This window comes from Rhipicephalus microplus, chromosome 10 (genome assembly GCF_043290135.1).
Source record: "Rhipicephalus microplus isolate Deutch F79 chromosome 10, USDA_Rmic, whole genome shotgun sequence".
NCBI classification, from domain to species: Eukaryota; Metazoa; Arthropoda; class Arachnida; order Ixodida; family Ixodidae; genus Rhipicephalus; species Rhipicephalus microplus.
The window spans coordinates 51,603,171-51,629,649 of NC_134709.1; the positions used below are offsets into that span (position 1 = coordinate 51,603,171).

Consider the following 26,479-nt stretch of genomic DNA (forward strand, 5'->3'; position numbering starts at 1 on the left):
GATGAGTGGGGTGAAGCTTCCGTCCGCCCGATGCGTGCTTCATTGTGATAGGAGCAAACGGATGGGTGTACAGACAGACGGATGCACGGATGCATGGATGAACAGACGGTCGAACGCTTCGCCCCACTCCTCATTCACTCTGTGGATATGCTATGAATTTTTTTGTACTCCGACTTACTTGTGTCGTGCTAACTGGAGACATGATTTTTTGTGGTAATAGCGATTGGCCCTTGAAAGCTTCGTGTTGTTTTCTTATTGGACCACTTCTACGTCGAACCCACGCACCGCGCGTTCTCGTGCTAGACGTTCGTCGTCGTCGTCCTAACCCGGTTTCTATTTGCGTGTGCACTGTTTGTCTTCTTTGTTTTTGGGTCGCGCACTTTTTCGAAGGCACACACTTAACGCGCACGCTCCACTCATCACGATAGCATAAAGAAGTGCACAAAAATAAACGATGAGCAACACCGACGCAAATGTGCTCGAATTTCAACGAGAGGTGACAGAAGAGGGACCTGTCGCACCTAATAAGACACGTGCATTTTTCACTGTGTCCGAAACGAACTTCGAAGCGACTGCGTCACTAGACTGTGTAAAGGCAGCAACCCGAACTTGGCAGCCCAATGTTATGGAAAAAAGAAGTGTCACTAAAAAAGCAGGCCTCTGTTTGTGGGTACTTGAAGCGTTGCGGGCGGCATCGCCGCAACTGATTGTGAAGAGATTCGATTATAGTTATTCATGAGGTTCTATGATGTGAATGCGAGGCCTCCATCTAAATACCGCCGCGTCTGGTATTCAACCCCACGACCTTGGGGTCGCTAATCGAGCACTGTAGCCACTAGATCACCACGGTAGGTCGCGAGGAGCTTTAAAGTAATGGGAGCTGCCAGCGCCATGTACGGCATAGGGTAAGGCGGTCTTCCAATATGCTCGCGAACCACCGGCAAGGAGCGGTGGTAGTAACAGCGAAGATTAATATTCAGCTGAGCGGCGATCATTAACAGATGAATAGAGATATAGGTAGCTTATGCTGACGTCACCGAAACCGCCATGTTAGAACTCCAACAGCGGTACCGATGATCGTGACGTCGAAGAGTGGCTGAGAGAGTGTGAGTGCGTTAGTGGTCCTAACAAATGGCACGACTGCGCGAAGGTAATTAACGCCAGCTTTCACCTCAGTGCTGTGACCAAGCTTGATCTATAACCATAATGCTAATTTGTCCATCTGGTCGGCTTTTGCGTAAACGTTCTTCGGTCGGCGAAGCCTATAACGAATGTTCCCGCTGAACACTGCCTGCGTACAGAGCCCACCGCAATGTGAGGCTTTCACAAGTCGTACAGAGAGTCATAGGCCTTTGTAAGTGGGCGAATGCATTCATAGCGGACTCCTACAAAACAAAACACGTCTTGAGAGGCACAGGTCCGTGCGTGCGCCTGTTCGTGCGTCCGTCCCTGCGTTTGCCCCTGCAGCCGCCCCTGCGCCCGTTCATGCGTCCTTCCATGCATCTGTCTATGTGTCCGTTCGTCCATCTATTCAACACTCCAAGTACCATTATCTCGCATGTTTTCATCATATATTCCCCATATAGAAGCACCGCCATCCAGCGGACATCCAAGGACTAAACGAGAGGTGGCACGCGCACACTTTCTTACGGCTTGCGCTTCGGGTCTACTTCCCACCTTTAACCACCTCGAGTTCATAGTATATACTAGTTCACTGTATTCATGGCACTGCGGCCGAACGCTCGCTAAACCTTTCGAAAACCAAGGAGGTTACGCCCAGCGAGTATGACGTAGCAAGCTTTTTCAGTCAGATAGTGCTCAATGTACATGCCAATGGCTGCTAATGGGAAATGAGAGGCGGAGAATTCGGCTTTTACTTTTTTACGGCTTGCGCTTCGTCATCATCATCATCATCAGCCTGACTACGTCCACTGCAGGACAAAGGCCTCTCCCATGTTCCACCAGTTAACCCGGTCCTGTGCTTGCTGCTTCCAATTTATACCCGCAAACTTCTTAATCTCATCTGCCCACCTAACCTTCTGTCTCGCCCTAACCCGCTTCCCTTCTCTGGGAATCCAGTCAGTTACCCTTAATGACCAGCGGTTATCCTGTCTACGCGCTACATGCCCTGCCCATGTTCATTTCTTCTTCTTGATTTCAGCTATGATATCCTTAACCCCCGTTTGTTCCCTAATCCACTCTGCTCTCTTCTTGTCTCTTAAGGTTACACCTACCATTTTTCTTTCCATTGCTCGCTGCGTCGTCCTCAATTTAAGCTGAACCCTCTTTGTAAGTCTCCAGGTTTCTGCTCCGTAGCTAAGTACCGGCAAGATACAGCTGTTATATACCTTCCTCTTGAGGGATAGTGGCAATCTACCTGTCATAATTTGAGAGTGCTTGCCGAATGTGCTCCACCCCATTCTTATTCTTCTAGTTACTTCAATCTCGTGGTTCGGCTCTGCGGTTATTACCTGCCCTAAGTAGACATAGTCTTTTACAACTTCAAGTGCACTATTACCTATCTCGAAGCGCTGCTCTTTGCCGAGGTTGTTGTACATTACTTTCGTTTTCTGCAGATTAATTTTAAGACCCACTTTTCTGCTCTCCTTGTCTAACTCCTTAATCATGAGTTGCAATTCGTCCCCCGAGTTACTCAGCAATGCAATGTCATCGGCGAAGCGCAGGTTACTAAGGTATTCTCCATTGACTCTTATCCCTAACTGTTCCCATTCTAGGCTTCTGAAAACCTCCTGTTGCGCTTCGTATCTACTTCATATTTTTAACCACCTCGAGTTCATTCATGGTATATACAAGTTCATTGTATTCATGGCACTGCGGCTCAACGCTCGCTAAACCTTTCTAAAGCTAGGGAGGTTACACCCAGCGAGTATAACGTAGCAACCCTTTCTTGTCAGATAGTGCTCAATGTACATGCCAACGGCTGCTAATGGTGATCGCAGCCTGCGCGTTAACTAAAAGCCGAATGCTCCTGTCTCTCATTCCCCATTAGCAGCCATTGACATGTACATTGATCACTATTTTTTATTGTTCAACAACGCACAGAAGAAGTCTCTCACCGGCACCACCTTGGAGGTCAAAATGTTATACTTGTTAGATACTACGAGGGACGAACGGGTGCCGCTATAAGAAGCTTCGCCCCTAAAAGCTATGGACTATCTCCCCGAAGGGAACTCTGATGAGATGCGAAGCAGCAGCGGTGCGCACGGCATTGACCCGGTTGAAACGGGCGTCGATGCGGGTGTGGCATTTATTCGAGTAAAAGACGTTTGAAACGCCAAGACACGGGATGCGGGACGCGTTGAAGAGCCTTGCGCTCGGCTTCCTTGGCTCGCGTATCGACACGGCCCAGGCCTGAAAAGACCTGGGCAGAAGGCTGCCCAGGTCTAAAAAGCAAAGGCTGCCCTGGCGCAACAAGGACAAGGCTGCCTTAATACTTTGTTCAATTTAATTTTCTACAAATATAATATGCTCTGAACCTGTGTCGTTAACGTAGTGGTTAGTCAATCTGTAAGCGCATTTCATTCGCTAGGGGTATCTAACGGTACCGATAATAATTATGTGTATTCTAATAAAAAAGGATCACTTCGACATTCAACAATTAAACATTTTACGCGCGTAAGCGTTTACTGGGAAAAACGAGTCTGTGGTCTTAAATAGTAAGTTCGATGTTACGTTTAGTTTTTAGAGTGTTGTTCGAAGAATGCAGATGCTGATTACCATTCACAAAAATTGTCGAAATTGCACGAAGTTTGCGGAGGTTCTCATCGTTAAAGTGTCCTTGGTATAGACTAGTGGCGTGGTGCCTACAAGCGACATATTGTTCACAAGTGACATGGTGTCTACAAGTACACACTTAGTCTACATGGTGAAAACATGCTTTTGACTGGTGACAGTGACAACATCGTTTAAAACTATAAATATCTGCATTCATTCAAGTGGCACAACCTTCCAAGCGCAAGAAACGAACTGCGGCGCTTTGCAGCAGTCCTTCGAAACTCTCCACATCTTCGACTGCTAGACAGGTTCGACTTCCGACAAACTACCGTAAACCTAAGCGATCTCGCCGTCGGCAAAGCGATCAACCAGATGAGTGCTCTCGTCGGAACCGTTGTCGATTGAGTCGTCGGAAGTCGTTTGCCAAGGCTCCACGAATTCGTCCGAGGCCTCCCGAAGACGGCGATCTATGTTGTCCCGGCTGTCGTTGCTGCTCGTGGTTGAAAGTAGGGGCTCGTCGTCGGTAACAGGACCGGGTTCGCTCATGTCGAAGACGGCCATCGCCAGGACAGTCAGGGTGGCGACGACGCCAGCGAAGGCACACACGACGAAGAGCAGGCAGGTGCGCCGCTGCTCGTCCCGCCGTTGTTGCCGCTGTTCGCGGGCCTCTTTTTCGGACAGCGCCTTGCGGAACTGTTTCGGGTCCACCACCGGTTGCTGGTCCACGGGTGTCAGCGGCGTCAGCGGCGGTGTTATGGCACTGGACGCTCTGCTGGGCGCTGCTCCTCTGTTCGGGGGGAACTCCTCAGCCGGTGAGTCGAGGGGTTGGCCACCGCCGTCGGAAGCATTTCTCGCGTTCGTCGCGGCCTCGTTGCCGAGAAAAGGTAGATGCATTGTTCTTGTTCTTTTGTTCGCCTTCTCTTGAGGCTCGTACCCACTGTTGGGGGGATTGGCCAAGAGTGAAGGGGTCTTACCAAATGGCACAATGTTATGAATAATGGAGGTCATAGAATACAAACGCTACACATTTTATTTGAAATGCTGATGCTCACTCAAATGTACAAAAAGTAATAATTGTTCATTTTGAATCGAACTGTTTTGCGTTTTTTTTCTTTCAGCCAATGGCTCAGGCCTAATGCAAGATATTGACCAGGTATTTGTTGGATTTCTCGAGGTTCTTTGGTGTAGCACTGCTTGACAGTTAAATATAAATACTATATTGACTTGAACTGCAAAATATAAATATCAGCAATTAAATATTGACGGCCACCAGAATTTAGCAAGGTGTTTTTTTAGTCTCTGTAATAAACTCCTCAACAGCGCAAAAAAAAACATACCCGCGTTGCTGAAGTTATCTTCTTTATTTTCTATATCTGTAATTTACATTTGTCAACTTCAAATATTTAATTTTCACAGAGAAATCTGTATATATGGCTAACAGAAATGAAATCCCGTCCGGCAGCCGTGTCACGAGCTGTCATCTCCATTGCCTGTGTTATCAGTTTCGTCGTACGGAGCGTCGTACCAAAGCACGCGCACCATTGGCTGCACCGTGAGCGACGTCGTTCATCCCATCGCAGCAGTGGCCTTGAGCACGCACGCACGAGCCTTCTCCTGAAACCTTCCACTTGAGTATGCCTCGGACAACTTTAGAAGAGCGCCGACAGTGGAAACGCGAGAGAGCTCTCTATCGGCGGGCCAATGGTGCAGTCCTGGCACAAGAACAATCCCGTGAGGCCTAGTGCCAGCATCAGTTGCGTATCGATGATCCGGCGGGCTTTCCAAGCCGCGCTAGATCGCGAACAGGAATGCAAGCGCCAGTGGCGGGCGGATCCTGCAAACCATGCCGCCAAGTTGGCTTGCAACAACGCGGCCTTGCGGTGTCAAAGATATGACTGCGAGAGTGCGTTCGCCGGGGTGAACGCCTTTTTTGCGCAACGCGTGTGTGGGCGGGGCGGTGGTGCCCGCCTGCTGTGTTTTTCCACTCCCAGCCACTCAGGCGGTCTCTTCCTGCCCCCGCAACGGCAAGGTTCACAGCCACCACTGGAAAAAACCACTCTGTCAACTGGACTAACCGGCATCACACCGATGCCAATGCACCTCTTCTTGTCCCCATCATCATCCTTCATCCCTCTTTCCTTCATCCTTCCCTTATCCCCTGCGCAGAGTAGCAGGCTAGAGCGAACTAGCTCAGGCCGACCTCTCTGCCTTCTAATGAATTCTCACTCCCACACACACTATGCTACCGTACCAGTGCCAGTGTCATGAACTTGACAAACATCTACAATTTTCTGCACTTTGCCATCTCTTCCTCTTGCCTTCTTTACTCTCTTTTCCTTCTCCCCCCCCCCCTTTTTTTACTGATTGGGCATGTCGATGCCACAAACGTGTCTGCCTCATAATTCATTAAATAAAGAGCTCCGCAGACCTCTGTGCTCGTCAAGCCAACACCTTAGGACATCATATTGCGTTACCGTGCCCCCAATTTTATTTTTGAATTGTCTTTTCCACAGATTTGCACTTTGGGTTGATGTTAAAACCCCTCTTCATTCACTTTTAATCGGCTTTAATTCTGGTATGCTTCGGCAGGAACAGCTTTCTCTATGCCTTTTTTTTTATATTTGCTAAACATCTCTACAATGGGAATGAAGTTTACGGGGTGCACGCTCGCTTTCGGCGGCAGTTCCTCCAGCGACACATTGGTTTTGCGGTAAGTATTTCCATACTTACCGCAAGGTAAACTGGCGTCTGAACCCAATGGCAGTGAAGCACACACACACACACCGAGAGCGTTTATGCGGTTTGTCATTTGCGCATCTGATATATGTCGTTCCGTTCTTGTTTCCAAGTTAATGGTACCGCGGCAACTAGCCCCTTTCAGATAACGGTGCGGCGGACCAATCGAATGGTGAGCTGCCACTGATGAATACGGGGTGCAACATCGCGGGACTATGTTTCGAGTTGTGTTCGTACAAATATGATCCACCTTGTGAATGGCATGTTCCGGGTGAAGTATTTACATGGGATGACCTTGTCAATATCTTACATCGAACCTTGCAATTTAGATTTCTCAGACCGTGCGCTTTCTTGTCGCACTTTTCTTCATCCCCATGAATAATGAAATTTCACACTACCATTGTCTTATATTCATTTTAGGCTCATTGCCAGTTAACACGTGTCAAATATTCCATATTTAATGCGTACTACTTGTTAGTTATTAGCACATTCTCGACATATTGATAGATTTATTAGCTATTATGGTGTCTTTACAGGAAAACTTGATCTCAATCGGTAGTCTTTAGACGTACTCTTGTTATTTTAATATGGCTTCTGCAACAAAGCAAGTAATGTGTTGAATGTTCCCATGGGAACAGAAAGTACTATAAGTCCTTTATTTCAGACAAAGTGCATTGTTAAACTGTACAACGAGCTCCACGGATAATCTCATTTTTTTGCGACGGACGCCTTGCTCCACAGCAGGCGATATTTCATTGCGTCAAACTATAGGGTAGGCACGTCGAAAAAAATATATTTAATAAAGGTAAGCCAAAGAAGGCAGTATAAGCGGCACGCATAAACCAGATGATCTGCGTTGAGGGCAAGAAATGCAGTAGCCCTCTTGGCACGCCAACGAAGACGTTGTCGTCGAGGACGCCTTCAGGTCAGCAGGTCCTTGAGCCTCTTCAAGAGGACGTGCTTCTCGCCACAGTGGCCGTCTCGGTCGTCGCCGTCGACGTCGAAGACGGCAAGACCACGAATCGCGCCCTTAAGGCCAATCTTTGAGAAGGAGAGAGAAAAGAAAAGAACAAAAGCTTGAGGATGCTTGAGCTTTACCTTCAGTAGTATAACGTGATATCGTGATCACGTCCCGCACGCACGCATCGTCTTCTGAATCGCTTGCCAAGCTTCGCGTCTCATTTGACGACTTCACCGAGTGAAATGAACGTCTGTGCGCAATACACTGACCTTTTGAATCTCTCGTAGAATTGCACTTAAGTAAGCTTGGCAATGGACCAGTCGATTAAACGTGATTGTTTCCTTTTCGGGCAACCTTTACAAAAAAGGAACTGATATACGCCTTTCTTTTGTACGCCTTTCGTCGCTGTCTTCTGTCATTTAGTGGTACGCCTTTCGTCGCTGTCTTCTGTCATTTAGTGCAAAGTTCGTGCAAGAAACGTTCATCTCTTAGAATGCACGCCTATTGCAAGTGCGATTGCAAAGCGCCCTCTACGCCATAACACGCCATACTGCTGTCCATCGAAGTACCAACAATGCGTTCACAAGGCGATACGCGAAGCTGTCCACATTGTCGATGCTTTTGCTGGCGATAATATTACTAATCGTATGCCTAAATGCATTTTAATGAGCGGTTCATCAAACTACGCACTCTTTGAGGAGTTCATATAAGGTGTGACGCCTAACGCAGTTCTACGTTTCAGCCACCTTTCTGCAACACGAATATTGCATGTGTTAACAGGACTCTGCGCACTAAATGACACCTTTAAATTTTTTCTCTTTTTTTAGAGGCGAAGTTCCTTAGGGCGTGGGTCTGTCACTCCTCTGCATGTATAGAGTAGTATGTAGCCTGAGGTGGCACATACCCGCTCAAGAGCGGGTATGTGCCACAGGGGATACGAGATGGGAGATTGCGGTACTTGGAGTGTTCTCTAGGTGGATGCATTGACGGACCCATGGACGGACAGACAGACTAGAAGGCGAACGGACGAATGGACGCACGAATGGACGGACGTATGGGCGGACTCACGGACGGACGCATGAAGAGATGGACGGACACAAGAACGAACGGACGGACGGAAGGACGGACGGGCTGATGGACACTTCGCTCCACTCATAATTCACACAGTGGATATGCTGTGATTTCACGGTAAAATATTTGACTACCGTGCAAATTTCCACTTGTGGCCTAAATTTGTATTTATTGGTTTCATTCTATCCTAAATTTTGACTCCTGGACAGCGTAGATTTTCGTCTCACAACTAATGGCGTGTAGACCGACGACACATGTTACGTCACGGGCCCCTTGATGCTATGGCGCTAGGAATTGTACGTATTGACCCTAGACGTTGTTCTGCACGTTTGCCCAGTCTCAAGAAGAAGAAGCGGATGCCTTCTTGGTACTGGTGGAATATTAAGCTAGATTTGACCCTACGCCTATAAGAGTATAATCACATGGAGTTTTGGCGACGCCGCCAACAGTGCAATTGATGATACGCCGTCTACAACAGCCTGCTCAATACAGATGATAACATGCCTTTGCCAGAGAACATTGATTCGTGGCGTTTAACGTCCCAAAACCTCCACATGATTATGAAAGACGCCGTAGTGGAGGGCTTAGGAAATTTCGCCCACCTAGGGTTCTTTAACGTGCACCCAAATCTGAGCACACGGGCCTACGGCATTTTCGCCTCCATCGAAAATGCAGCCGCCACCGCCGGGATTCGATCCCGTGACCTGCGCGTCAGCAGCCGAGTACCTTAGCCACCAGACTGCCGCGGTGGGGCGCCAGAGAACATTCAAATCTTGCCTAGCGTAGTGTAACTTTTTCAAGTTGCTTCAACACTATGGTTCTAATAGTTGTTCCTGACTAACTATGCCAACAATTCGCACTCCGCTACTTAAGCTATATAAACCCGAGAATCTAAGGCTGACCGGTGATACGTTCTTCAGTCAATGCTTAAAACACCTTCGAGCAGGGCATGGCGCCGTAGAGAACGTTTCGACAAGCTGTCTCGTCCTTCTGTGCTTGTACATCTTCTCATGAACTTCTGCATCGTTTGAATTACGCGACCAATGTGCACCTCGAGATCTGACAATGTGCCTGAATTTCACAGAGTCCAGAATGAAACCGCGGGACGACACATTGAAAAGGCCCGCAAATGGTACCTCGCGCGTGTGTATCACCAGTGTACGGTTACAACTCACGATCCAGTTTCCGGAGAAAGGCGCGATGGAGGACACCCACTGGGGTCCCCGGGTCGCCTCGGTGCAGTCGGTCTCCAGGTTGGCGCGCGCGTTCCACCCGCCCGACATCATCAGCTGGCACACCTGCGACGGGTACGCATTGTAACCGTTTCAGCGAGGGTCTCATCTCCACAGTAAAAGAAACTGATCTTGATAATAGTAATAATATTTTATATGTAACCACATAATGCTTGATTTCCCAACTTCCTTGCCGCTATATAGAAGTTCCCATCTGGCGAGCCTCGCCGTGGTGGTCTAGTGGCTAAGGTACTCGGCTGCTTACCCGCAGGTCGCGGGTTCGAATCCCGGCTGCGGCGGCTGCATTTTCGATGGAGGCGGAAATGTTGTAGGCCCGTGTGCTCAGATTTGTGTGCACGTTAAAGAACCCCAGGTGGTCAAAATTTCCGGAGCCCTCCACTACGGCGTCTCTCATAATCATATGGTGGTTTTGGGACGTTAAACCCCACATATCAATCAATCAATCCCATCTGGCGAGACAGAGCGGCTGCCTTTCCAATGCACCCGGTGAGCGCGTTTTCGATGTCACCATCGAAATTTGAAAACGTACAATCTGCCTCGATTTCCGTATAATGTATACAAAGTAACTTTTTATAAACAACTGTTAATAGATTAATATTGAGAAATAGGTAATTTTAAGGTGAAAGCCTTATATGTCTGATCCAGTGCGACAAATGACCGTCGGCGCCAGCGTTGATGGGAATGAAGCAACAAATCATGAACCTGAAGTCACTGATCGCCAAATTTTTTTTACTTTACTATGATGTCACGCTGACGTCACATGACATGACAGTACATCATGACGTTATCACAGAACATCGTCTCTTGGTCATTGGTGGGCCCATCCCGGAGGCACTGTCGCTGCCGGCGGAGGGGAGGAGGAGGGTGGTTAGAAGGATTTAACCCTCCCTGACGAAATTGTTCTATTTTGCATCAGTATACAAGGTCTGTAAGGAAAGTAACCGGCTACTGGCCGAAAAAAATGACATAACTGCAGTGCTGGAACCTTAATCACCCTCAAAGTGGTCTCTTTCTGACTCCGCGAGTTTCTCTCAGCGGTGCCGTCATTGCTAAAAGCATTCCCAGAAGGCCTCTTTCGGAATGGAGTTTAGCTCAGCTGTCGTTGCAGCCATCATGTCCTCTCTTGCCTGAGATCGCCCTCTTTTCAGTGGCTTCCTGTTATTGTGAAACAGCCATAAGTCACAGGGGCCCATAATCAGGAGAATAAGGAACCTGTCTAATTAAGTAAGTAAGCCTCGTTTTTCTTTCGCCTAAGAAAGTCTTAATCAAGTGCCAGAAATGCGCAGGTGCGCCGTCGTGACGGATGTGTCCATGTCCTGTTGACCACCACTCTGGTCTCTGGCGTCGAACGGCATCGCGTAGGTGACGTAGGACAGCGCTGTACTACTTTGTGTTGAATGTTTGACCCTGTGGTGCGTACATGTCCACACCGCGAGAGTCGAGAGCAGTGAGCATCACTTTGACATGGCTGCGCGCGCCTGGCGGGTTTTTGATTTTGGTGACGTGGAATACTTCCACTGTGACGACTGGCATTTGGTTTCCGGCTTGTATCTCTACATGCAAAACGCGTCATCAGCAATTATATTGTTCATGAAGTTGGGGTCACGATTTATGAAATACAGCGCGTACTAGCTGTGAGACTTCAAACCCGAAGTTGCTTCATGGCCAAATCCGCGGTCATAATGCAATGCGCAGAAAAGTGCTGATGCCCATCTCTTCCACAATTTTTCGGATAGCCACATGATGGTTCCGCATCGTTACAGCGTTCACTTTGGCAATGACTTGGTCATTTCGGCATCATGCACGTGAATGGCCGACCGCAGCGTGTCTCGCACTCCGCCTATGTGCCACCGTCTTTAAACCGATTGTACCACTCCATAATCTGTGTGTTGCCCGTAGCATAATCGCATCGAAAGACGTCTGAATCTTTCAGATGATTTCCACTTGGCTGTCACCCAGTTTCCGTCAAAATTTGATGCGGTTGCGCCACTCCAGTCGCTCCTTCATTCTCCTTGAAGTAATAATAATAAAAAATACGACGACCGCACTCCGCGCTACCTCACTCAAATGTTGCGTCCCAGCGACATATGCTATCAGGAGGCTGGAAAAAATTTGCGCATGCGCACAAGGGTTTAAGGCACGCAGGCGCAAACACACTTGTTTGAAATTCATCAGGTGTTCATCACACACACACACAAAAAGATCGGATAATTTTCTAGCAGACCTCATATTGTACGCGCACACATTCAAACAAAAGCACGACTATACATGTAACATAGTGGAGCACCCCCCCCCCCCCCCTGTGTCCCCTCAAAAAAAATTATGCCTATGCTTCTGTGCGGAGCCAAGTGAGGTGCAGCGAGCTTGTCTTGCTTCCAATTCCAGAGGCAGCTCGAAACCATGCTAGGTGCTCAAAGCTTTCGTGGGCCTGAGAATCAATGTATTGGAATGAGCAGACAAGCCAATATACGACGGATTTCACCTTGCAGAATGCATGTTTTAGGGGGTGGAGCACCTCAGGACCTCTGAATGTCCGTCCGGCCTCCGTAGCGTACAACAGATTTAGCGCCGATGTATGCGAACAAAGCGAAACATTCTTGAAGAACTACTGAAAATGTTATCAAAAATCTGTTAACGAGAACAATCACAATAAGAGATCACAACGTCACGAAAACATTAACGAGTAACTATTCAGCAATCAAGGCATATTGCAGAAAGAAAGGTACGCAGAAACAGAATAAAAGGCTTTTTACCAGAACAAACTAGAAGGACTCGATTCATGATCCAACGCACACTGTTTGCTCAATGATGAGAATTCATTTCATAGCTCTCTCATAGAGTAACCCCTTAGCTGCCTGGTTTGCTAAAAATATCAATAAACACGGGACGGCTTTCAGCTCTCCCATAGTAGAGTACTTAGTACTCTAAATCGTTAACCACCCCCCCCCCCCCACCCCTGCCTTTTAGTCCTCCTATCATTGAAGAGACTTTGTCGCAAGGTGACGAGGTTTCCATCAACGAGGACTCGAGTAGCACTAGGAGTGACCCGGCCCTGCTGATAGACACCGACAGCACTCCAAGCGAGATCAGCCGAGGCAGTTTAAACGAATTTGTGCTATCTTCGCTCAAGAGCCTCGGCACCAAGCGCCACCGAATATCCAGCAGCGACTCGGAGGCCCCCGGCAGAGAGAGAAGTCCCCTGCGGACTTCGATGCGGCCGCGGAAGCCCCGCGCTTCCGGTGGGTCGCCTGGTCGTAAGAAGTGATTGAGCTGCTTGCGGGGCACCTGCTCTCGCGTCTGTCAGAAGTGTGAGTTTAGTATCGAAATTTGTCTTTATTGTTTACGATCTCTACCGCATTTAATATTATTTCCTTCAACGTAAAAGGTTTTCGCAGTCCGGTAAAGCAGGACGAGGTGATTAGTGTAGCCAGTGCTGCAAATTGTGATGTCTTGTGCCTGCAGGAAACTAATTTTTTTAACTATCCGACGTTAGGACTTTTAAGCGAAAGTTTAACTTCCATTGCTATTTCTCTTTCGCTACAACTCGTTTTACGGAAGTAAGCATAATTATATTTATTCTCGCTTTATTGAGTGGTTACCACGTTGTTTATGACGGCGTCGGTAGAATTATGGCTCTAGATTGTACACACTTTTCTTTTCAAAAGAAGATACTATGTGTGTATGCGCCTGCACAAACCGGACAATCTAATGATTTTTCTCGAAATTTGAATGCTTTTCCTAAACTGTCGCCACGTAATTCTAATTGGATACTTTAACTGTGTGCTAAATACGCGATGCGATGTACAAGGTCCTTGCTGGGGTCGGTCTGCTTGGAGTTCACGGGAGCTGTGACGCCTTGTCCAGCATTTTTTCATTGCTGGATGCGCATAATGTCATGCACAGGAATACTTTTGTTTGGACATGGCGCCGCGAACTATCTTTCAGCACACTCGACCGGGCTCATATTCCACATGCGTTTGTCTCCGACTTACGAGTTCCGCCCATCCCACCTTCGCCTGTGTACATCTCTGACCGTCGTCCGATTCTCTTAGAACTGAAAAATTCCATTATTCTTTTAGGGGCGAAGCTTCTTAAGCGGCACCCGTTCGTCCCTCGTAGTAGTTAACATGTCTTACACTTTGACCTGCAAGGTGGGGCCAGTGGAAGATTTCTCCTGTACGTTATTGAACAATAAAAAATTTGCAGCGTGCGCGTTAACTAAAGGCCGAATTCTCCTGTCTCTCATTCCCCATTAGCAGCCATTGGCATGTACATTGAGCACTGTCTGACAAGAAAGGGTTGCTATACGTTATACTCGCTGGGCGTAACCTTCTTGGTTTTAGAAAGGGTTAGCGAGCGTTGGGCCGCAGTGCCATGAATACAGTGAACTAGTATATATCATGAGCTCTAGGTGGTTAAAGGTGGGAAGTTGACACGAAGCGCAAGCCGTAAGAAAGTGTGCATGTGCCACCTCTCGTTTCTTCTTTGGAATGTCCGCTGGTTGGCGGTGCTTCTATATGCAGAATATATGATGAAAAGATGCGAAATTGTGGTACTTGGAGTGTTGACTAGATGGACGAACGGACCCACAGACAGATGCATGGACGGACGCACGAATTGCTGCACGGACGGACGGGCGCATGGACGGACGCAGGGGCGCATCAATGGACGAACGCAGGGACGAACACACGGATGAACGTACGGACGCACGAAGAGACGCACGCACGAACGGGCGGATGGACGCACGGACGGTCACACAGACGGACGCATGGATGGACGGAAGCAAGAACGAATGGGCGGACGGAGGCTTCGCCCCACTCTCCACCATTCACACCGTGGATATGCTGCCCTTTCTTTTCTTGCGCATTTTGAAGTGATGTCATGCTCGGCCATGCGGACAAACTGTGATATAATACCGCCTATGCTTAAAGGTTTGCCTCGCGTTCCTCAACAAGCTGCTGATTCTCTGCACGTCCCTCCATCAGTCGAAGAGGTAAAAGCAGGAATACAATCTATGAAACGGGGGACAGCCCCTGGGCCAGACGGCTTTCCAGTTGAATTTTACCTGTAATTTTGGAATGAGCATGGTACTGCCTTAACCGCGGTTATACGGCGATGTTTCAAGGGTGGTGTCTTTCCATCAAGTTTTCAAGATGGCCGTATTGTAATAATGCCGAAAGCTGAAGCTTCCTCTATGTTAGTCCTGAAGATTGGAGACATGTCACGCTTCTTAACGTTGACTATAAGATATTCGCGATGGTGATCAACGTTTGAGGGTTCTGTTGAACACCCTGGTGGGTCATCACCAGGTTTCATCTATTCCTACCTGGACGAGAAATACACAGCTTGTCCTTTATCAACCGGGATATCATAGCCAATACTCTGTCGCGATCTGCGCGTGGTCTCCTTCTTTCTTTGTAATACTTTCGAGCAATGGGAGGCACAGCTCGCCAGCTCTGACCCAGAAGTGCAGCTTGCACTTCTGCGTCACGTCAGGCAGGCGGCAGCAGCCATGCAGTAGAGCCCTGGACTTGAGGCCTCACCCATCAAGCTCATGACCCCTGTACCAAACCCGTGCAAATAAAGTTTTTCCTTCCTTCCTTCCTTGTGTCTTTGGACCAAGAGAAAGCATTTGACCGACTAAAGCACACGTATATCTTTAAAGTGCTCACAGCCCTTGGTTTTCCTGGTTCTTTTCTGGAATTAATTAGACATACTTACTCTGGTATAAAAAGCACAATAGTTCTAGATGGCTGGGCGAGTGCTGCCTTTTCTACTACACGTGGGGTCCGTCAGGGATGCCCATTGTCTCCTGTTCTATTTGTCCTCAGCCTTGAGCCATTTTTGTGTACTCTAGAAGCAGATTCGCATGTCCGGTGTCTTGCGCTTCCGGGCAGCAGTGCCGTGAAAGTCACAGTTTTTGCTGACGACATCACCCTGTAACTTTCAGATGAAGACAGTCTTTCACATAGCCTGCGTTTATTCTTTCAGTACAGTGACATTTCAGGTGCCGCGTTAAACCTCCCTGAATCTCGGCATTTGTTCATCGGCTGTCCAAACTCCAGTCTTAGCTCTGCATCTCTTCTTCAGCCGGTGCCGTCTCTACGCATTTTAATTAATTCTATACAACCACTACAGCGTTTGTAACTACGTTTCGACGAAGTAAAACAAAAAAATTGAGAACGCACGGGATTTCGACTTCCCGCTTCCTGAGTGGCGGTACCATGCGCAGACTGTGTTCTGCGGTCGCACTTGGTAGCTTTTTCACGTGGAGCAGCTGCCTTTACGCATCGTGAAGTCATTGCAGTCTGCCTTGTGTTCCTTCTTTTGGTCCAGTGTCACTGAGTTTGTTTCTCGTGCGGCGTTCGGACAGCAGCGTTCCCAGGGAGGTTTTACTTTCCCTTCGGTATTAATAGGCTGCCGGCTACTGACCCTGCGCTTCCTGTTGCGCCTCATACAAAAAAGGAATCCCCCGTGCGAACTCTGGCATATTATTTTCTAGACACTCACCTTCGGTATTTAATGCCTAATGTGCACCTTAATCAAGGCCCACAATCAGTACCACTTCCTTCGTTTTATGCAACAGCTGTCGCGTTTTTTCGTCATATCCAGTCGACTTGCCCTGATTTAGATGTGTTAGACAATCCTATGGTTGACACAACAGTCGCTTTGTTGCTGCTCCCTTTAGTTCCTCCAGCACGCCGCCCCAGCTCTAGTCATATGTCTTGAAGCACGCTGATGGCATCATTTCTGGCTGGCCAACCCCTGGACTTCATGTGGCGGCTGGGGTGGGGCGTTTTTCCTAGCCTTGGCCACCTCGAAAAGTGGAGAATGGTCCAGTCAGCATCATGCCCGAACTTCTTATGGAAGCAAATCAGCATGTTTTAAGACAATGCGTCGTTGCTCGTGTTTTCTGGAGGGCCGTGCATGCTGAATTTTGTGGCCTCGGAGTAAACCGCTTTGTTTCTTCTGGACGTTGTTCTGGAGACCGCTTCGCCTGCCTTCTCGTTGTTGCTGGTGCCTACTGTCTTCGGCGTAGTCGTTGTAATTGGTCGTCACTGTCGCGCTCTCTTTTCGATTTTGGAGCGACTATACAAAGAAATACCTTGTATTTTGTCGGGGGAACTCTTCTTTCTCGGTGAGGAAGAATTCTTTCGACACTGGTCCTGCCCCTTTGTCTTCGTCTGCGAGAGACGTGTAAAGCTTGTTTTCAGACCTGCCTGGTTTTCGTAAGTTAATGTTTGTTTCTTACTCGCACAAATAATTTGTAAATACTATGTAAGTCCCTAGCATAAATATCTTTACATTTCATTTGTGTGTTCTTCGTTTACCATGTATTGCACATATGTAAGCATATCTTTTTGTAACAATTCCTGTGTATCTGTGTATGTTGTGTTTCGTGTACATATGTGAACGTATCCTTTTGTAACAACTTTTGGTGTGTCTGTGGATGTTGTATTCCGTCGCGATGTTCTGTTGGATTGTAATTGATATTCACTGTCCGTGAGAATAAATTTCTCTAAACACATTCATTTACATAAGCCGACGTCATTCATTGAGGCCCACGGGACGGCTTTATGCACTCCCATAGCAGAATACCCCGTGCTTTAAATTGTTAGCAACTTTTTCTAAACAAACACACACATCCCTGAGTATTTCGCTGTTTCTAGGTAGCATGGCTTCATCGAATATGAAGCCCACGGGACTGCTATATGGTTGCCTGTGGTAGAGTACCAAGTACTCTGAATTGTTAGCACTTGTTTTCTAAACACACAGATCCATTGTTCAGTATACCAAGTATTCTAAATACCCTTTTTCTATAGCGTGAGCAGTGTATATTGGGTCTGGGACAGTTCATTGCTCTCCCATACTACAATACATCTTACTATAAATCGTCGAACACTTGTTCTAAACGATCTCCCATAGCCGAGTTCTGCGAGCTCTAAATCGTCGAACAAATGTTCTAAACGCACGTTCCCAAGACAGCTCACCGTTCATGCAAGGAGAGCTTAGCGCTCTCCCATAGTATACACTGCAACATCGTCATCAACAGCCTGACAACGCCGACTGCAGGGCAAAGGCGTCTCCCATGATGATAGTACGTAGAGCTCTAAATAGTAAATCATTTTTTTTTTCTTAACACACGTTCTCGTCTAATGGCATGTGTAATAGTCGACGCATCGTTGTTTGACTGAGACGACCTTCTACTCTCTCACAGTACAGTGCCAGTACTCTAAATAGTATGATACGTAGAGCTCTGAATAGTAAATCGTTTCTTTTTTTTTCATCTAAACTGGCACAGCGTATGGCTCTCCCACAGTTGACTATATCGTACTCCTAAATAGGCCCTGCAACACTTTTTGAGCACGGTCAGAAAACACTGCCGGTTGGTAGTAGAGACTCTCCAGAACACGCGAGCCAAATAATACAGCGCAGCGCGCGTGGCCTACAATTCATAATGAATTATCAAAGTCAGCTATACGATGTTTTCTCTTCTCTCGACAAAATGATGGAATGCGCTCAAAAATCTCTCGTAGAAGGCCCTCTATAAGCCAATGGCTGATTTGAAAATGCGCGCTCGGTCATTAGAAAAATCGCCGCGGCATGCCGCCACTTGTCCACGCAGGCGCTCGCAATCACACCGGAAAAGTGGCGTATTCGAAGAAAGAAAAAAACTTCCGCAAGTTCACTAGAGCGCGCGTGACGTATTTCCTTTGCCGCTGCCATCCGTTCCTGGTAAGCGTCTAGCGCTTTCGTCGGGACGAGAGAAGAGAGAAGGCGATTGCAGCGCGCGAAAAATCTCTAACTCCACTCGTACTGGACAGATTTTGATAATTTTTGCGGCGTTTAATTCGTGAGGCAATAACCTCTTTTAGTAATTTCATTCCGTCGTTAATTGAAAAAGTGTTTCAGGGCTCGTTTAATGGCCGAACATTTGTTCTATTTACAAGCATGACCCCGCAAAAAGACTTGCGCGCCTCTCCCTCTCACCTGCGAGTAGGGCATGAATCCCTGGAACTTCGCCGGTGCGAAGGCGACGCTCTCGTTGGGCGCGGGTTCCCTGTCGAGCAGGAAGTGCGCCCCGAGCAGGCTGACGCTGAAGAAGATGCGCGACAGGCCCTGGCGTCGGTGGCCCCGTCCCAGCGCCGCACGGGTGCGGTTCAGGATGTGCTCCTATAGGGCATCGGCGTCAAACAAGGGCACGTTGCTCGGACGCTCCAAGACAGGGTAACTCTAGCGCGAAACATCTTATGAATAAAGTTTACCAAGGGGTTTTCTTTAGAATGGGAGGGGTGGGGGGGGGGGGCTCTTACGGCATTTTTAAGAAAAAGAAAGAACAGTATCACGACATAAAGCAGCAGCTTTGCAACTCGATTTTACAGCTAATTGTCTTATTCGACTCTGCGCCTGAGTTCACTTGTCACGGGAGTAAGGAAATAATTTCTTTATTTATTGGTTTGAGCCCGAGGACCTTGGAATGGCCCCAAGGCAGGCGTCGTAACCTCATCCCAGCCGTGGTGGTCACATTTCGGTGCAGACAAAACGGTAGAGGCACCTGTACTGAGCAATGTCAGTGCAGGTTCAAAAAATCACCAGGTGGCCGAAATTTCCGGAGCCGTTCACTACGCCGCGACCTTCATAATCACATCGCGGTTTCGGGACGGAGAACTTGAGACGTGATTACTACAACAACGCTTGCGGAAGATGAATTGTGGACGCGTAAAAGGTAATGTAGCCGCAAGGAGGCGCACAATTTACGGGATTCCGACTGCGGCGGCGGCAAATAGTGTGACGCGTTCGCTGAAGCGACACTGTCGGCGTTAGCAAGTCACGTGATCTTTGCTCAACTAATAAGGTGCGAGCGAGTGCTTTCACGACACCACGTAATCTCGCCAGCCATCCGAACGGACTCGCGCACTCACAACTTCGCTTTCCGACGGTTTTCAAGGTGCGGAAGGGGCTGATTTTTTATTGTCTGTCTAATTTTCTTACTCAGGTGCGGGTTGGCGAACCTTACGCTAGCCTACATTAGTTTTCTTTTGTTTTACGTACTTCTCTGCACTCGAGCTAATAGGATCGAAATAATGCACCACGCGACACGATGCACAGCACGCACGGCAGATAGGCACTCACAATTCCAAAGTACGCCCCTTTGAAGGGCGCTGGACAGCTGGCGCGCCTGAGGTCGCTGGTCAGGTGGGTCCGCTGGATTGGGTACAGGCCCCTCCTGGGCATGCGCCACAGTCGCGCAGAAGGCAAAACACAAGGCACGATTTAGCGATACGATTCACACTGCACAGAAAGCAAATCAGAACTCCGTACTACATGCATATTATCATCATCATCGTCGTCGTCGTAATCATCATCATCATCATCAAACTTATCATGTAGCGCATGATGAAGGCCTGTACCAGTTATCTCAAACTGACCCTCGTATAACGCAAGCCGATTCTGTTTTTTTTTTCTGTTTCATCAAGCCACCTAGCGTTATGACGTTCTCGGCTGCTCTGCCCATCCCTTCATATCGATTCTGGCGCTTCGACTATGGCCTTCAAGATGGTGCGCTGACGAGTAACACTTGCAGACGCTCGATCACAGAGGTCATGCATGCTCTACCTGACCACTGCTTTGCGCTGACTTCCCAGTTCTATTCCCCGCTTTTTTCAGCTATTACCGAATAATATTTTTGTATCTAATATTTACTTCCTTGTAATGCCTAAGCTCTTACTCATTGTAATACTAAGAGTTATTGCTCCTGAAGTCTGCAGTCCCTTCGGGTCTTTACGGAACAACTAACCACCTAAATAATTAAGTGAATAGCTACATAAATAAGTATTAGGTTATTTAAAAAGTTAATACATTAAGCCAATCGTAGAGGTTGCATACTGCAAGGTGCCACCTGACACAGTGAAGCAACAACAAAGTTGATCTTTTTTTTTTCATTTTGCTACATTTAGGAATAAAGCATCACGTGGCGCCCTAAACAGCCCTGTAACCGTATGCGCACTTACGTGGTGAGCAGGGCATTCAGGTCGTACTGGGCGAAAAGTGTCGTCGACTCCGGCAGCACCAGCGTGAACGACTTGCCCATGCGCCCGAGCTGACGCTGGCACATCTGCGCATCGTGGGCGAGGAGACGCGCGTATCCGACTTGGGTTTGTACCGCGCTCAAAAGCAGCGTTTGTGCAGAGGCATAGAGGCATTGGCATCAAAGCTTCAGGCGCAAAGCCGACACATTAAAAAATGTTAGAGATAGCGCTCCCAATTGCTTTTGCTTTCTGAAACTCTCATGTGGAACCCCGAGTTTAAAACTGCCTTGTCACAAATCGTTTAAGCATATATTCAGGCTGTCAGGCTTGCGTTAATCAAGCAATTAAAATTCATCTGAAGCAAAAGTGGATCTAAGGAAGCGAAACAGTGGTATTCATAGACGGTGAAAGTTTGACAAAAATAATTATAGTATCGGTAGTTTTACACATGATAATGCATCTATGTTTTGATGCACGCAGTAGCCGAGGTGTCTGTCCCCCGTATTCACAAACGCTCCTTCACTCAAGGGCTCTCCTAGACTTGAAAAAGTCGATGGGAGCGCCATTTTTTGGCGAACCAAGGCATTGCATATCGGCAATGTTCTGCAGCGATTCTTGAGAAGCGCAGCGTCAATTTCAGTCGAGCAGCGGCGCAGTGCTCAACTCAGTCAAGTGAAGCACGGAATCCGAGTCGAGGAGCGTTTCTGAATACGGGGGTGTGTCCTCTCTGAATGTGTGTATTTTTAGCGCTTGTTTCAACATGAACCTTTACCTACACGGCCAACTGGCAGTCATCCTAAAGGTGGCGGAGGGTTCTCAAAACTCTGACCAGTACACAGGCATTTTCGCCTCCGTCAAAAAACGACTGCCACGTCTGGAATCGAACCCACGACCTTCAGGCCAACAGCCGTAACCATTTGCTCCACTGCAGCGGACTTCTAAAAGGATTCGTCCCTAATCAAAGTAAGGCATGCATGCAGTAATCTACCCCCTATGACTAGAGAGTTTTAGTACTGCGTACGCTGAGTACGTGGCGGCGTTGCGTACGTAAGGACGCCACGTTCTGCGCAGTGCGCATGCGCAGACCGCAACGCACACGTATCGCGTTACGTACGCAGCCGCTACGTACGCACGCATGAGATGCGTGCGTGTGTACGTATGAGCTGATCGCGCCGCTCTCGAACAAGTTCGCGACAGCGCGAGACTTCGTTTGGCAAAATGGCGACATCGAAGGCAAGCACCGACTGGCTCTGTGGCTTAAAATATTGCCATAATCTGGCTATAACACTTGGATTGGCTCATTGGCTGTCAACAACACGTGCTTCTATTTTGATCATCTAGATGGCGCAACACGCTTCTCGCTCGTTACGTACGCGGGTACTACGGCGTACTAAAAGCCGATTAGTGGCAAACGACGCCACGAGACGCAAGGCGCTTGCGTGATGTGTACGTAGCACCATTCCGCAGTACTGAAACTCTCTATTGTCTCGCGACCCTTCGAGAGAGTTAAGGGCTTTCGCATCACTGGGTACCTCGGCGAGGCGCGTGATGAGTTCGGTGGCGACTCCGCTGACGGCGCTGCCAAGTTCCACGACCAGACCGTCCAGGTGGTGCACCACCAGCCAGCGGGCCGTGCGCATGGCGAACACCTCGGTGGTGCCCTGCGGAGAGCGCAGGAGCGACCGCAGCGCCTCCTTGGTGGTAGCGGAGGAATGTGGAGCTGCGGAAGATGCTTGTGACGTCGGCGACAACGACGTAGAGGAGCGAGCGCTGGCCGATGCCAAGGGGGCGGCAAGAGCCGAGCCTGCATGAGGAGAGACTGGGTGAGGACAGTGGAATAGGAGTTTGCAATAGGACAGCAGCTCTTAACAGACAGGAACACGTAATCAGCTGGAGCACATAATGCACACGAGCACACAATAGACTAGACCGCATAATGCGCAGACGCACTTAAAACATAGATGTTCTAGAAATGGGGAAATGGCAATAGGCTAGGGTGCATAATGGACAGTAGGTTGCAGTATAATGAGTGCTTTATGTTCAGGACATCATAATAGGAGCAAATAGTGCAAGGGACCACGTGGTGAACTACGTCACATAACCGACAGGCACAGGGCAGGTGAGTGCCCGAAAGGGATAAGGGCTTATAATGGGGAGGAACGCATAATGTAGAAGAGCACGTCATGGTCACAGGGAACATGAGCACGTAATGCTTCGGACATAACAGTGGACAGATGCACGTAACAAACAGGAGCAGCACTTAATGGGCAGGCGACGATAATGGGCAGCTGGAAATCGTGATAGCAAGGAACACACAAGTAAGAAGCTACATAAACATGTGGTACATATGACAGAAGAAATACTCATAGTGTCGGCTGCAGCGGCTGCATTTCCGATGGAGGCGGAAATGTTGTAGGCCCGTGTGCTCACATTTGGGTGCACGTTAAAGAACCCCAGGTGGTCGAAATTTCCGGAGCCCTCCACTACGGCGTCTCTCATAATCATATGGTGGTTTTGGGACGTTAAACCCTACATATCAATCAATCAATCAAATACTCATCATGGTGCGCATGCATATATTTCTAGCCAAATAAAGCGTCAATACACAAATAAAGCCTAAACATACAGCATCTACATCAGGTGATTTTCGGATTAATCTGACAAGTCCTGAAGTGCCCTGTTCTAATTTTATGCTCACTGCTAGTACTGCCCATCATTTCGGTCACGGTGAAAGACATTGCTATTTCTACAAGTCATAATATTCGAAAGTCCGAAGGGCGATGAGAAGTGCATAAGAAATGTGAGAACAGCAACACTTCTGGAGTTGTCAGCCCCCCACCCTTCCTCTGCGATCAACTATTCTACAAGCGATATCATTATCCATATTAACTTTTCTAAGAGCGATTATCATTATCCATGTTACTGACCTGCTACCGGCTGCTGGTCGCTTGACACGTGAACGTAGACCTCAAGCAGTGGGTCCACGTCCCGCCTGGCAGCCAGTCTCCGCAGAGCATCCTCATCGGCTGTGAAAGCCGATAACGCAAACAAAGTTCGTAAAACTTCCCGGCGCAAAAACTAGTTGGATGGCAAACACAGCTCGTATTTGTGTAGGATTGCAAGCCAGCTACTTGGGTTTTTTGTTGTTTATTTTTTCTCGACACTTTTATTGTGCTTTTATGAAAAATATTTGGTCGTTTACGCTGACTTAAGTGATCCTAAGATTTAATGTAAAGTTGAAGGAGCAATCCATCGATTGTGTATAGGCGCTTGCATAAATGCAACTTCCTGATTTAAAGAATATTTGCGATTGGCGTTTTCTGTACGACGGTTGTTTTTATCGTTATTAGTTTATAGGATACACGACTCTTCAAGTAACCCAATTGTTGACGTCAGTATCACTTCGAGTATCAGTGCGGCTTAATGCGAAAGAACAAATTGGTGATCGAATTAAGGCCAGCGGCCAAGTTCATTGGAATCCGGCCTAGCCTAACTTTAAAAAATGCTGGCGTAAAGGAATACAACTGCTTCAGTGAGAGAAACGCTTCTAGCGTGGCCTGTCGCTTTAACTGTGCTGTCTGTTCTCTTCAATGTAAACGGTGAGTGCACACCCGTCACACGTTACCACGCCCTTTTGGTCAAATTTCGACACCCGTCATGGTGGTCCCGTGCACGGCTATGGTGTTCAACAGCTGACCCGAAAATCGCCGGATTAAATCTTGGCCGCGATGACCACATTTCGTTGGACGCTGATTGATATAGGCCCATTTACTTAGCTTTGGGTGCGGGTTAAAGAACTCTGGGTGGTCGAAATCACCGGAACCCTCTACTTCAGCACCCCTGAACGCTATCGTAGTTTTGGAGCGTAAAACTCCCATCAGTATTGATTATCAAATTTCGCAGTTGCTGCCCAAACGACGCAGTACCCCGCTCCCCCTCCACGTACAGCCCGCCTTCACGCTCCTTCGCCACGTATGACGCGCAGGAGTGGTACATAAGGTTTCGGGTTTTATATGGGACATGACGGCGACGGCGGAAATGCGCTTCGAGTGTCCATATAGCCGCTATCGCAATAAACTTGCAAGAAACGTTGACTTGCACGGCTGCGTGACGTCGATGCTAGCCTCGGCGTCTCGCCACACGACCCGGGCTCCCTGGTAGACGAGCGCCGAGCACAGGCCTTTGGGTGCGACGCTAGCGCCCCGGTGGCCGCCGGGCGACGTCTTGTTCGACGGCGTCTCCAGGCGTCGCAGGAAGCACCAGATCCGGGGCCTCGGTCCGTTGGCGCCGTCGTCGGCCACGTCGTCCCGGTCTTCGCTGTACTCGGGAACGCCTGACAGAAGGCCGACGGCTTGGCCTTCGCCACATTTCACGGCATGTAGAAGGCTTGCCAAGCAAAGCGTGCGCTGAAGTTCTGTCTCAGAGCACTGTTCTCTTTCCTTTTGAATTATTCATCTCCAGCGCGGAATGAAAGTTCTGGGCCTCAAAACTATATATAAAGTGGATGTCACGCTTCAGAGTACCTTGAACCATATATTTTATGATAAGCACACTATAGGGCACTCTGGCGCTAGTGTCTATTGGAGCTGCAACGCACGGCGCTTCAGCAAGCGGGAGAATGATGCTCGGATTTGTTTAATATTCGTTATTTTGGCTTCATTCGAATCCGTGTGGCCCGGAGCCGCTTTGTCACGAGACGACCATCAGCTAATGTTCAGCAGCTTCACTGCACCGCCTCAACCTTTTTAGGCTCACCAATTAAAATTAGCTCACGAAGTTCCTATTGTATTCCCTAAGACTAGGCACTAAAACTAGACAAAGTTCTAAAACTAGGCAAAGCACTAAGACTAGGCAAAGCACTAAGACTAGGCAAACTCATGCGCTACCCGTCATTCCCATAGTGGCTGAACAATGTCAGCGCAGGTTCCCCGCAGTAAATATTGTACGAAGCTCTATTCCTTAAACGGTTTATTATCTCAACTCGGCGAACCGAAACTGACACCACAATTACGTAAGTCCCTATTTTCAGCTAGCGTTATGAGCTTAGAGACCACGAGATGTAACAAAATGCCGCCTTGGATTTAGAATTATGGCCTGTTCTAAAACTTACGAACAACACGTACGCTGCCGTTTGATTAAATTCACTCCCACATCGCTCGCAAACTTACTTTCTCAAACTTCCTGGTAACAGATTTCTGGGGTTGTACCATAGAAGAAGATGCCACGTCAAAGTTTTCAGCAAAATTTTCGCAACAGTCATAATATTTACGGCAACACAAGATTTTTACGTAAGCTTAGCATACATTTATTTTGTATATGTGGTAAAGAATGTAGTTCGCTGCACGACGGTTTCAAATCTTTGGGCAGATTTTATCGATTATTAAACACCTTTCTTTAGTTTACTCATCTGGTAGTTTTTTATAAATAAAATACATATTCGTGTTCATTCAGTATAGCTGAACTTTTCAGTCCTTAATACAACTAGTCTTTTCCTACTCGATCAACAGTTGTCCAATGAGTCATCTCACCCTACGCTATGATAATTTAAGGCGATAATTTGGAACTTAAGCCGGAGACCCACGCACAAGCATGCCTAAGCGAAGGCGTACATACCTTCGTCTTCCGTCAGGAGGATGCTTCTGTTTCCGAAGTCCGCTAGGCGAAGACAGAGTGAAATAGAGAGAATAAAAAGA

General features: G+C 48.0%; 1 protein-coding gene across 3 annotated transcripts in view; it reads right to left on the bottom strand.

Annotated features, from left to right (window-relative positions):
• Nucleotides 1-7,113: 7,113 nt before the first annotated feature.
• LOC119185224 (uncharacterized) overlaps nt 7,114-26,479 on the bottom strand; it is a 43,378-nt gene continuing 24,012 nt past the window's right edge. For all 3 annotated transcript variants that reach the window (XM_075875635.1, XM_075875634.1, XM_075875636.1), the window contains exons 5-12: nt 26,400-26,441; nt 23,714-23,812; nt 22,319-22,590; nt 20,769-20,872; nt 19,891-19,984; nt 18,748-18,930; nt 9,679-9,801; nt 7,114-7,512 (exon numbers count right to left, since the gene is read on the bottom strand). In XM_075875635.1, coding sequence (XP_075731750.1) covers nt 7,393-7,512; nt 9,679-9,801; nt 18,748-18,930; nt 19,891-19,984; nt 20,769-20,872; nt 22,319-22,590; nt 23,714-23,812; nt 26,400-26,441 — 1,037 coding nt within the window. In that variant the 3' untranslated portion in view covers nt 7,114-7,392. The remainder of the gene's footprint in view (nt 7,513-9,678; nt 9,802-18,747; nt 18,931-19,890; nt 19,985-20,768; nt 20,873-22,318; nt 22,591-23,713; nt 23,813-26,399; nt 26,442-26,479) is intronic.